This window comes from Somniosus microcephalus, chromosome 3 (assembly GCF_052327205.1).
Source record: "Somniosus microcephalus isolate GS21.2 chromosome 3, FLI_Smic_1.0, whole genome shotgun sequence".
NCBI classification, from domain to species: domain Eukaryota; kingdom Metazoa; phylum Chordata; class Chondrichthyes; order Squaliformes; family Somniosidae; genus Somniosus; species Somniosus microcephalus.
In genome coordinates, this window is record NC_140989.1 from 172,512,951 (window position 1) to 172,525,527 (window position 12,577).

The 12,577-nt window shown below is 44.3% G+C and overlaps 1 protein-coding gene across 2 annotated transcripts in view; it reads left to right on the top strand.

Moving 5' to 3' along the window:
• Positions 1-12,577, top strand: part of dhx57 (DEAH (Asp-Glu-Ala-Asp/His) box polypeptide 57) — a 99,746-nt gene that overhangs the window by 58,199 nt on the left and 28,970 nt on the right. For both annotated transcript variants that reach the window (XM_085981915.1, XM_085981914.1), the window contains exons 12-14: positions 1,728-1,939; positions 8,561-8,677; positions 9,691-9,787. In XM_085981915.1, coding sequence (XP_085838041.1) covers positions 1,728-1,939; positions 8,561-8,677; positions 9,691-9,787 — 426 coding nt within the window. The remainder of the gene's footprint in view (positions 1-1,727; positions 1,940-8,560; positions 8,678-9,690; positions 9,788-12,577) is intronic.

The window sequence follows — 12,577 nt, forward strand, 5'->3', positions numbered from 1 at the left end:
TGTTTCAGTGACCTAGTGGACCAGGATTCCCCCAATCGTCTGGTGTGTGTTACTTCTTTCACTTGCTTTTGCCTGGAAATGTTAGGATGAGTTTTGTCTATTTGCATCTATTCTCTTACAGCCAGGAGAGTAGAACAATCACTGGTCAGGAAACATGATTTATGTTGCGCAAGCAAGGCAGTATTTTTTGTCCTTTGTTGAGCAGACTGGGAACTGTCACCTGAAGAAAGACATTTGAAGTGTCAGTCTCCGATTTTACTGTATCCAGAGGCTTGAGCACAAAATCTAGGCTGACGTTCCAGTGCAGTACCGAGGCTGCACTGTCGGAAGTGCCGTCTTTCGGATGAGACATTTAACCGAGGTCCCAGCTGCCCTCTTGGGTGGACGTAAAAGATCTCACGACACTATTACGAAGAAGAGCAGGGGAGTTCTCTCTGGTGTCCTGACCAATATTTATCCCTCAATGAACATCATTGAAACAGATTATCTGGTCATTACCTCATTGCTATTTGTGGGACCTTGCTGTGTGCAAATTGGCTGCCGAAATTTGCTACATTACAACAGTGACTACACTTCAAAAGTACTTCGATGGCTGTAAAGTGCTTGGGAACATCCTGAGGTCATGAAAGGCGCTATAGAAATGGAAGTCTTTTTCTTTCTGGTAAAGTCCTTAGCCACTTGAACTCCTGATTTGCCGTTGAATATAATTTTTGCTTGTTTCTGACTTCTGCAACTCTCTTCTTCGACTTCCTGAGTAATTAAGTTGTTTTGCCCTAATTAAGAAATTGTGCATGTATTTTACTTTCCAATTGAAAGCTTTTACTTCCGGGTGCCATGGTACTGCAGTGTACTGGAGTACCATCGTGATGGGATTTAGGTTTGTGCCAAGAGTGTTTCACCTCCTGATTCCCCAAAGCCTTTCCACCATCCACAAGGCACAAGTAAGTAGTGTGTTGGAATACTCTCCACTTGCCTGGATGAGTGCAGCTCCAACAACACTCAAGAAGCTCGACACCATCCAGGACAAAGCAGCCCGCTTGATTGGCACCCCATCCACCACCTTAAACATTCACTCCCTCCACCTCTGGTGCACCGTGGCTACAGTGTGTACCATCTACAAGATGCACTGCAGCAACTCGCCAAGGCTTCTTCGGCAGCACCTCCCAAACCCGTGACCTCTACCACCTAGAAGGACAAGGGCAGCAGATGCATGGGAATACCACCACCTCCAAGTCACACACCATCCTGACTTAGAAGTATATCGCCGTTCCTTCATCGTCGCTGGGTCAAAATCCTGGCACTCCCTACCTAACAGCACTGTGGGAGTACCTTTACCACACGGACTGCAGCGGTTCAAGAAGGCGGCTCACCAGCACCTTCTCGAGGGCAATTAGGGATGGGCAATAAATGCTGGCCTTGCCAGCGACGCCCACATCCCATAAACAATTTTTTTTAAATGTGCTCAGTGCTGGGTTGCTGGTCTTCCCTGCTGCTGGGAAATGTCTACCAGGAATCAAATGCTTTTTTACGGAGAGGGGAACATCCACTGCCTGTTCTTGAGCATCTTTATTTTACAGCAGCATGAGGGGAGGCCTAGCAGTGTATGCTGCCCTCTCAGCTGCAACGAAGCCTCTCTCAGAGACGAGCATAGAGGAGGAAGCCAATCTGAAAGAGCAGGAAATAAAATTCTTGTGCTCTGCTGTAAACTCCCGTGATGTTTATTTTAGATTCGTTTTGGAAGATCGAAGCCCCTATGCACGAACTGTGAAGCTGAACCAATATGACGAGTCTTTGGGAGCTAAAGGTAAAAATAACTGGAATTCAGTGCAACTGGTTGAGGGGCAGCTAAGGTCTTTACATCTACAAGATCAACCATCCATCAAAGACAGCATCCCAGACCAGCATCTGACTGTCAATCAACTGATGATCCGATACAAAGGTAGGCTTCTGTACAGAAAAAGGCACCGTTTTTTTTACGCGTGACTGTTGTAGGAACGAGTAGCAAAGTGATTAAGCATGCTGTCCTTGCCGCTTTAGGAATTGGGTTTGAATCCAGCCAGAGTATAGAAATGATAATTTACACCTCTTCGAGTGTTGTTGGCATCCTTGATCAAACTAGTTTGGCCAATCTCAGCCCAGTTGTTTGAGTATGTGACATCACAAAACAGGTTGCAGTCTTACTTAGAGACCCACTGGGATAGATGCTGTGAGAAATGGAAATGTCGTACTCTGTAACCTTCTCCACTGCAACAATCCTTGAAGATCTCTGCATTCCTCCAATTCTGACCTCTTGTGCATCCCCGATTTCTTTTGTCCCACCATTGGTGGCCGTGCCTTCAGCTGCCTAGGTCCTAAGTTCTGGAATTCTCTCCCTAAACCTCTCCGCCTTTCCATCTCTCTCTCTCTCTCTCTCTCTCTCTCCTCCTTTAAGATGCTCCGTAAAATCTACCTCTTTGACCACGCTGTTGGTCACCTGCCCTAATATCTCCTTATGTGGCTCTGTGTCATACTTTGATTACACTCCTGTGAAGCCCTTAGGACGTTTTACTACATTAAAGGCGCTATATAAATACAAGTTGCTGCTGTTGCACAGTTGTCAGTGTTTTTCTGGCGTTGGAGTTAAGGCGCATTGTTAGGACAGGGTAGAGTTTAGGTCAGCCAACTGGCTCGAGGGGAACCTATGTCCGTATCGAGCCATGCTGTTACTGACCTGGGGAGGAAAGGGTGCTCCATCTACAAGTGCTGACATTCAGCAAAGAAAAGTATTTACAGTTTTAAAAAAAACTAAAGGGTCTAATTACCAAACATAAAACGCTCATAGATACACTTTTTTTCCACGAGACATTGAGGTGATCTTATCAAGTATCCATAGCTATCAATTACATTAGTTTCCCTAAACTGGCACCTAAGGAATGTAAGGCATTTCCATCTCCCATATTGTCCTCGACCTCTGAAGCCTTTAACGCAGTTGATTACACTGTCGCCCTCCATTGCTGCTCCTCCAATGTTCGGCTCAATGGGACTGCCCTCGCTTGGTTCCACTCGTACTTCTCTGAGCATTTCCAGCAATGAATTCCCTTCTGGCCCTCACACCATTGCCGTCAGAGACACTGGGTCAGCTTCCACATGTGCACGGACGACACCCGGCTCTTCCTCGCTCCATTCCTGCCTCAGCCCATCTGCTACTGAAACCCATTCATGCTTTTTTCACTCCAAACTGAACTATTCCAATGCTCTCCTGGCCGGCCTCTCACCTTGCACCCTCTGTAAACCTGAGCTTATCCAAAACTCTGCTGCCCGTATCCTATCTTGCACCAAGTCCTGCTCACCCATCACCCCTATTCTTGCTGACTTACATTGGCTCCCAATTCCCCAATGCCTCAAATTTAAAATGTTTTATCCTTGTGTTTAAATTCCTTTGTGGCCATGACGCCTCATCTCTGTAACTTCCTCCAGCCCTACAATCCTGTCTCACTAAACTCTCCGTTCCTCTGAACCTAGCCTGTTCTCCATCCTCCCCTTCGCCCCACCACTAGTGACTGTGCTTCAACCGTCCAGGCCCCACATTCTCCGCTGCCCTCTGCTCTCTCCTCTATTAATACTCTCCTTTAAACTCCTCTTTGACCAATTTTTTGGTCACCGCTCCAAATATCTCCTCCTTTGGCTCAGCATCTCTTTTATTTTTCGATTATGCCTCTGTGAAGTGTCTTGGGAAGCTTTTCTAAATTAAAGGCACTATAATTGCAAGGAACATAGAATCAGATGGCCCAGAAGGAAACCATTCGGCCCATTGTGCCTCTTTGAAAGTGCTATCCAATTAGTCCCACTCCCCTGCTCTTTTCACCATACTCCTGCAGTTTTTTCCTTTTCAGGTCTATATCTAATTCCCTTTTGAAAGCTGCTATTAAATTTGCTTCCACCACCTTTCAGGCAATGCATTCCAGATCATTGTAACTTGCTGGGTAAAACAAATTCTCCTCATCTTGCCCCTGGTTCTTTTGAGAATTACTGTAAATCTGTGTCCTCTGGTTATCGACCCTCCTGCCAGTGGAAACAGTTTCTTGCAATCTACTCTATCAAAACCCTTCATAGTCAACATAATATTTGTACAAAGTGAAATAAATCTTTCTCCTCTTGTCATGTATTGGTGTTCATCTGAATGCTTATGTTGTAAAGGTTGTACTGAGGGCATGTCAGTGGGGCAGTGCATTTGTGTGCTTGCACGTTATACCACTACACGTATCAAGTCTTGGCTGTGCTGTCTTGGGGAAGCACCAAGCAAAGACTAGGATTCTGCTCACCAGGAAGGAGGAAGAAGTTGAAGGCAGAACCGCTCTTGTGTGCCAGCTGAAGATCAGTTAGAGAGTGGCACTGACAGAAGTCCAGCTCAGGCACACGTATTATGTTTGACTTGAATGCTGAAATAGAAAAACAGTTGTATCTGATGTATTACACAGAGCAGCTGTTGTGGATTTCGTGCAACAAAGTTGGAACACAAAAAAGTGCTAACTGCAAATCAGAAAAGCAGCTTGATGTCGTCTGAAGTCCTGGATTTGTTAAAGCTGCTTGCTCGAAGCCAGCTGTTTTTCTTTAAACTCTGTTTTGCTGTTGTCCTTTTCTAAAGAATCTTTATTATACCAACATACTTCTGAAAATATGTTTAAACTTGTTGAGACATATTTGGTAAAACAGCTGAGGGTGTACAGTTCCACGTCTCTAACAGTCCCAACATAGTGTCCTCTGGTCTAATGCACCATGTTCACGCATCCTGAGTAAAGTGTACCATTTATCCTTTCTATAGCATTCCCTTCACTATAAACACAAATTCTGTATGGCTCCCTGGAAAAAGATCCTTTTTACAGAAAGGCTGGTGTAACATTTCTTGTTCCGAAAGAACACAGGAAACTAGTCCCACAAACTAATACTGCTCATTTGGCAATTGTCTCATAAATATTTCCTCACTATCTGCCTCCCTGAGTAATCCATTCCACACATTTATTATCATTTGCATAAATTAGTTAAATCTAAACTATCTGTGCATCCTCCCCTCTTCTAAGCTTGCACAAATGTTCCCTGGCTTTAGATTTTGTCAATTTTGAACATATTGTTGGGGTTCCTCCTGTGGTTCAATTTATCGATTCTGTTATAAGTAAGAACACAGTTCCTCTAAGTTACTCCTCAAAATAATAGGGTTCACAGTAGACATTCACAGATTTATTAAGCATATGATAACTATTATTGACAATAATTAAGCATACACTTAACAGCAGTATTGACGGTAAAATTTTGAGTTCAGCGGCGAATTTCACACACGTTAACCAAAGTTTCCTGTAAGCTGTGCTTTGTTCTGCGTGGCCTGTTTCTTTTAATCCGCTCTGTGGTCCCTTTAAATTTCTGCGCTGTGCGGTATTTACAATGTAAAAGCCGGTGAGCGACCTGCGCGGGACCTTTCCCATTAGCTTAGAGGAAACATTGATGTTAACCGCCTCGAGTTCAAGGCTGATCAGGCCTCATCGAATTCTGAAGTCTCTTTCCCAAAAACTACTCTTTTACATCTGCTTTTCCCAATCCTGTTATGCTTCAGCATTACCTTCTTTCTTGTTCTTTTATCAATGTCTTCAGTTCTACACATCCTGATTGATCTGTCAGTCAAATCCTTAGGCTGAAGACAGTTACAGAAATTCATGAACTATCAGAGGCCTTCTAACACTCTGTGTGACTTTTCCATCACCCTATGCCTTATTCCTTTCGACAGATGTCGCCTTGTATGTCTGATTATTACAACCCTGTCCTGCCACCTTTACCTTTACAGACACCTAACATCATCAAAATGTCAGACCTCTCCTGTGTCCCTGTGAAGTTTAAAGAAGAATAGATTTATACACAGCGCTCCTGTTAAGACTATATCTGTGCCGTGTCCATGCTCATCATCTTCTGGGACTCCTCTGGCTATGTATCCCAAGATCCACTTAGATTTCCAGACTGCAGATTGTGCTGTTGTTTCAGTGAGCTACCCACTGGTACTCCTAGATCGCTCTCCAGTGTTGTCCAGTAACCTGGAGCAATTTAGTTTATCTCTACTCTCTGTCTCCTACCTCCCAACCAGTTACCAACCCATGACACAAGGTTACCTCCAGTTTTGTGTGCCCTCATTTTTGCTAATCGTCTCTTGTGCAGAACCTTATCAAATGCTGTCTGGAAGTCCATATGGTTGTCATCCAGAGACACTCCCCTATCCACCATGTTAATGACCCCCTCAAAAAGTTCAGCTAAATTAGTTAGACAAGACAAATCCAAGCTGACTCTCTTTGACCAGCTGATACTTGTCCAAGTGCTTAGTCTGTCACTCTGTCCCTGATGATAGATTCCAGTAACATCCCCACAATTGATGTTAAATTGATGGGTCTGTAGTTACCTGGTTTCTCCCACCCTTAAATAATGCAGTGACATTTGTAATTTTCCAATCCAAAGGCACAATTATCAGAGTGGCGAGTGTTAGCACTGAGCCAAAGCTGATGCCTTGGAAGGTTCTTAAAGGCTGGGGAGAAGCAGAATAATGGAGAAGTTTAGGGGACAGAGTTCCAAAACGTAGGTCCAAGACAGCTGAAGGTTGTACCACCAGTGGTGAAATGGATGGAGTAGGGATGCATAGGAGGCCTGTATCAGACGACCAAAAAGCATAGGCACGAGGATGCTGCAGATGTAAGCTGGAGCAAGGCCATGGATGGATTTATAATTGAGGACAAAAATTTTGAATATGATGCACGGAGGGCCAGTGAGCCATCTTCACGAACAGGAGTGACGGGTGAGTGGGACTATTGGCAGTGTTTTGGACGAGTTGGAGCTCATGTATAGCAGAAAGCTGATGAGTGTGTTTGGGTAGGATATGGGGGTTTGAGATTTAGCTCAGGATCAAATGGAACACAGGGTTTCAAAGGAACCAAGCGTCTGAACGGATTAAGTCACTCAGCAATTTTGGTGTGCAGCCTGGAATCTGAGAAGGGCAAAGGTGCAGGGTTTTTGGCAGGAGCTGAATAAGATGGCTTTAGTCTTCCCAAAGTTCAGTTGGAGGAAGTTCTGGTCTACACCTGACACCTGAAATATTAACTCATCTGTTCTCACGGATGCTACCTGACCTGCTGAGCGTTCCCAGTATTTTCTTTTTTTTTTTGTTTCATCCATGACTTGGTGTCTGACAACACTGAGATGGCCATGGAGTTGATGGTACTAGTGGTTGAGAGACAGAGCAATGTGTTTTAAGCGTAGATGTACGTGCTTACTAATAATGTTGCAAAGGGGATCTTGCGAATGAGAAAAAGGATAGAATCTTGGGCTACCCTGGAAAAGACCATTCTATATGTACCTACTATAAAATCCATGTCCTCACTGTGCCAATTCCCTCATGATCTTGCCCTACCTGTATCCCATCCCAAATAGGCCTTCTATCAAGGTTTTGGTGGCTGTTTAAATCTATTAATCTGTTGTACTTCACAATGTCATCCAAACATTTCAAGTGTTGTACAGTCTTGTAGCACAATCTTAGCCATTGTTTATCCTCTCTCTATACTGTTAGAAATAGGGTTATTATTTGGTGCTTTCCAATACTGAAAAACCGACCAAACTTCATAATGGACTTGCTTTTAATACAGATATTCTGGAAATTAATTTCCGCTTTGCATCTTTAAATATCTCGTCACTTAATAAATTTAACAAAGCGTATTTGCGCCAGATTTGATAAGTGACTTGATCTGCTCAGACTCTTGGCTCCTTTCCAAAGTGAGTGTTCCTGAAGCAACACCTGTGCTCAGAAATCTTGATGACATCACTTCACAAACACAAACAACATTTTAGATTTTCACCAGTTCTTGGCTCCTTCAAAAGTGGCCATGCAGGGAACCACATGTCTACTCCATGATACTTTGTGCTCTTCTTTCCTACTTGAAAGTGACATTTGTAGATCGATTTTATTCTATTCATCATCGTTCCGAACATAGAACAATGATGGACAGGTAAAGATCCTCTGGTCCATCGAGCCTGTCCCACATAACTACGATGTCTTGTGCATCACAATATATGCACCGCACACCCCACCCCACCCGAAACCATGTGATCTCTTGGGAGAGGTGTAAAACCAGATGAAAAACCCAGGCCAAATTTGGGGGGGGAAATTTTGGAAATTCCTCTCCGACCCCCTTAAGCGATCGAAACTAGTCCAGGAGATCACTCTGACCCTGATCGTGCCATGATGTACCGACCTCTTGTACGAGGTGATGTCCGCCCCAGCCAGAAACAGGTCCAGCTCTCGCTAGAATGGAAGTCAGTGAATTATTCTATCGAAAGTCCACCGCACGTTATTCTTAAATAATACTCAAACTGCCTCTGTCAACATTTGGGAGGAGTGGGGAGGAAACCTGTGCATTTCTGGCTTATCTGGTTTATATGCAGTTAGAGTGCAGTTCATTGCACAGCAGATGGCAATAAAATAATTAGAGTTTCTTTCCTGGCAGCACATGCACTTTTTCTTGTACTGTTTTAATAAGTGTGATTCTTTTCTTTTTAGGGGTTAGTAAGTCTGTATTAAAGACTTTGTCTGGTATGGACCTGGATAAGATCAACTTGGATTTAATAGAAGCTATACTAGAGTGGATCGTGGATGGAAAACATGATTACCCTCCAGGTTAGTGGAGCCTCATACAGTCGGCCATCTACTTCTTCTCGCTGTGATTTCTAAGAAAGGCCATTGAAGCAGCCATTGACTGACATGTGCCTGATATCAAGTCATGTGACATCTTGACTCTGTGAACCGCTGCTGGCCCCTCAGTAATAGCGCCCCGCTCGCCGTGTGACCCCCCCCCCCCCCCCCCCCAGCTCACCCTTCTGAGCCTCGGCCCCCCCCCCCCCCCCCCCGCTCGCCCATCCGAGCCTCGGGGCCCCCCCCCCCCCCCCCCCCCCCCCGCCGCTCGCCCATCCGAGCCTCAGACACCCCCCTCCCCGCTCGCCCATCTGAGCCTCAGACCCCCCGCTCGCCCCTCTGAGACCCGCCCCCCGTTCGTCCCTTCCTGACCCATGCTCGCCCCTCTCTGACTCATTGTCGACTTCCCCACAGAAATGGCTCGCTACCAAATATCTTCCTTCAAGTCCCGGCTTGCTTAGTTGGTAGAGCTTGAGACTCTTCATGTCAGGGTCCTGGCTTCAAGCCTTACTTTGGGTGCTTTGTGTTTAGGATAGCAAAACCTTCGAGAGGTTGCAGCAGAGACTTCCTTCTGTGTTGTGCGATTCTATACGTAAGCTGTCTGCCCGTGGGTCACTCTGTGACCTATCAATTCTCCTTATCCGTCTTACATTTTCAATGGAATAAACAAGCTATCTCACTCTCTCTTCTCCCTCTCCATGATTATAAAATGTAACTCAGAATTTTTCTGACCTGCCAAGTTGTGTATTAAATAAGGAAATGGTTTCGCTTCCTTTCTGCTCCTGAATGAGATGATTTGCAGTATGTCCAATAGATGGCCTGTTTCCATTTATTAAGGAAACTTTGTGATTTAAAAAAAAAAAAAAAAAATCTAATTTAGAAATGTGTACCTCTGTGGTTGCCTGGCAGTTTCAAAGGTAACGCGAAGTGTGAGAATAACTCATGTTTCATGTGTTTGTTGATATTTTAATTTGTCTTTAATTTAATTATTCCAATAGGTGCTGTTTTAATATTCTTGCCTGGCCTGGCAGAAATCAAGTTGTTGTATGAACAGCTTCAGTCTAACCCTTTCTTCAACAACAGGCGCGACAAAAGGTCTGTAACTCAAAGGAATAAAGCTAAGGCTTGGCTCATTATTTGGGCCGCTTTTGGGTGCCCTACTTTAATGAGGATGTCAAGATCAGGGAGAGGGATGCACAAGCGATTCACGAAGATGAAACCAAGGATGAGGGGCTTTAGTTATGAGGAAAGACTTGAGAAACTGGGGCTTTTTTTTTCACTCAAAGTTTTGATAATGTAAAGAGGGGGAAACTATTTCCACTGACTGGGTCAGCGAGTCAACAGTTAGAAGACCCAAGATCGTCGCTGAAAGAAAGAAGGGAGAAACTAGGATTTATTTTAATTTTTTTTACACATAGGGTTGTTAGGACATGGAATGCCCTACCAGAAATAATGGTGGAAGTGGAGTGCATAATAGCTTTTGGAAGGGAAGTGAATAAATATTTAAAAAATAAAAAGGATGGGGAAAAAGGACTGAGTGGGTGACTCTTTCAGAGAGTTGGCACAGCGATGATGGGCTAAAGAGCATCCCTCTGTGCTATACATTTCTATGATTTAAACAGAGTGGAACAAGCTAATAAATGTTGAATTTCCTCTTTTAAAAGGCCCCAGCTTCATAGCTTTTTTATTGTTTATTTGCAAGTACATGATTACACTATGCTGTAACTGGAATGGGTCATTATGTCTTGTACATGATATTGTGATGAAAATTCCATATGTGATTATATATATAATATATTCTATATCTATATCTCGGTGATTTGGTTTTAAAAACCTGAAGATTGTAGAGGAAGAAAAGATTGAGGGAGGTAAGCAGTTCCACAGTTTTGAAGTCTTCTTATCGTGTCCACGGACAGTCTATACATAGCCCAGCCAGAACTGGACACATTTTTGCGCCTTGATGTTGAATTCGGCAAGATCTGCAACAGTGCAGGGTTCCTCTAACGATGGGCATTGCAGGAGATGTTGTATAGTCTGTGCCTCAGTTCCATATTCACAAGTTGTCGGGCTGGTTGAATATCCCCATTTGCTTAGTGACACCTTTGAGCAACCTACACCGGTCCTAAGTCTGTTAAGGCACTTCCAGGTTGCCCAGTTGCAATTAGCTCCTGGGGGAAGGCTTTCATCAAGTAAAATTTCCATCGCTGGGGGTTGTTCAAGACTGGCGAGCCGGTCTTTCCACAAGGCGATGCGGGCTTCAGATGAGGTTGATTGTAATGGAACAACACTGTTCATTAAGCTCTTTCTTGACTTTAGGCGGCTGGGTGTAGGTGTATGACAATACAGAGGGTGTCTCTCATCTGATGTTTGACGGAGTCGTTCTTTCTTGCTGGCTACCGTTCTTCTTATATCAGGGGTAGCGATACCCGCCAGGATATATAGGCTGTTGGTGTTTGTTGGTTTTAAGCAACCTGTGATAAATCAGCAGCTTGCATTCAGAACGGCATCCATCTTCTTGGCATGAGTAGACCTTTCCCATGCAGGGCAGGCGTATTCGGCAGTGGAATAGCAAAGAGCAAGTGCACTAGTTTGCAATGTTTTCGGGCTTGTTCCCCATCTTGTGTTAGTGAGCTTATTCAGGATGTTGTTTCGTACACTCACTTTTGCCTTTGTCTTCTCGATGTGGTTCTTGAAGGTGAGGCATCGGTCAATGATGACTCCTAAGTAGATAGGGTGCTCGCAATGCGTCAGAGTTGCTCCACACCAGGTTACTTTCAGCTGGCGTTTGGCTTCACGGTTTCTGAGGTGGAATGCACAAACTTGCGTCTTTGATGGGTTTGCGCGAAGGTGGTTTTCTTCATAGTAGGATTTTAGTCCCTCCAAGGCCTCAGAAAGCGTTTTCTCCACGGTGTTAAAATCAGTGCTTTGGGCAGTGACACATAAGTCATCAGCATATATAAAACGGCGTGTAACACCGTCTATAGGTTGGTCATTTGTGTAGATGTTGTACAACAGCGGTGCAAGCACGCTTCCCTGAGGAAGACCATTCTTCTGAATACGCCACCTGCGCTTCCCACCTAGTTCAACATAGAACTGGCAATTCTGAAGCATGCTTTCTAACAGCTCTGTTAAGTGAATCTCTTTTGTCATCTCTAGAATCTTGCAGAGGAGACGTCTATGGTTCACTGTATCGTATGCTGCTGACAGGTCTACAAAAACAGCACCTGTTACCATCCCTTGCTCAAAACCATCTTCGATGTGTTGTGTGAGGTTGAGCAGTTGGCTTGTTGTTGATTTGCCGGGGCGGAAACCTGCTTGCTTTGGAATGATCTTCTCATCTACAGTTGGTGCTATCCTATTGAGTATCAGGCGTTCAAACAGCTTATAGGTGTGGCAAAGCAGTGAAATTGGCCGAAAACTCTTAGGATCTGAGGGATCTTTTCCAGGCTTTAATAGTGCTATTACATGTGCCTTCTGCCAGATATTAGGTAGCTTGTGTGTTGCCAGACAGTGGTTGAACAATTGTAGGAGCCATTTCTTTGCTTTCTGTCCAAAATGCTTTATCTGCTCCATTGCTATGTTGTCAAGACCAATTGCTTTCCCGTGTTTTAGACTAGATATACCAGTTTCCAGCTCTTCCATGGTGAATGGTCTAGTGAAGCCAGGATCATTGCTGTACTTCTTCCTATCTAGTTTTGAAGTTATGGGTAAGAATGAGTAAGAGGCTGTGTCATTAATCTTGATTTCAACCCTGAGGTGTAGGGAGGAGGATGAGCATGCAGGATGGTAAATTTGGAACTTAGAAAGAAAGCCCAGAGAAGCACTGGCTAAAGTAACATTATGGGATGGAAAAGGAGGTTGGAGGCTAGCTGTGAGAGAGAGAGA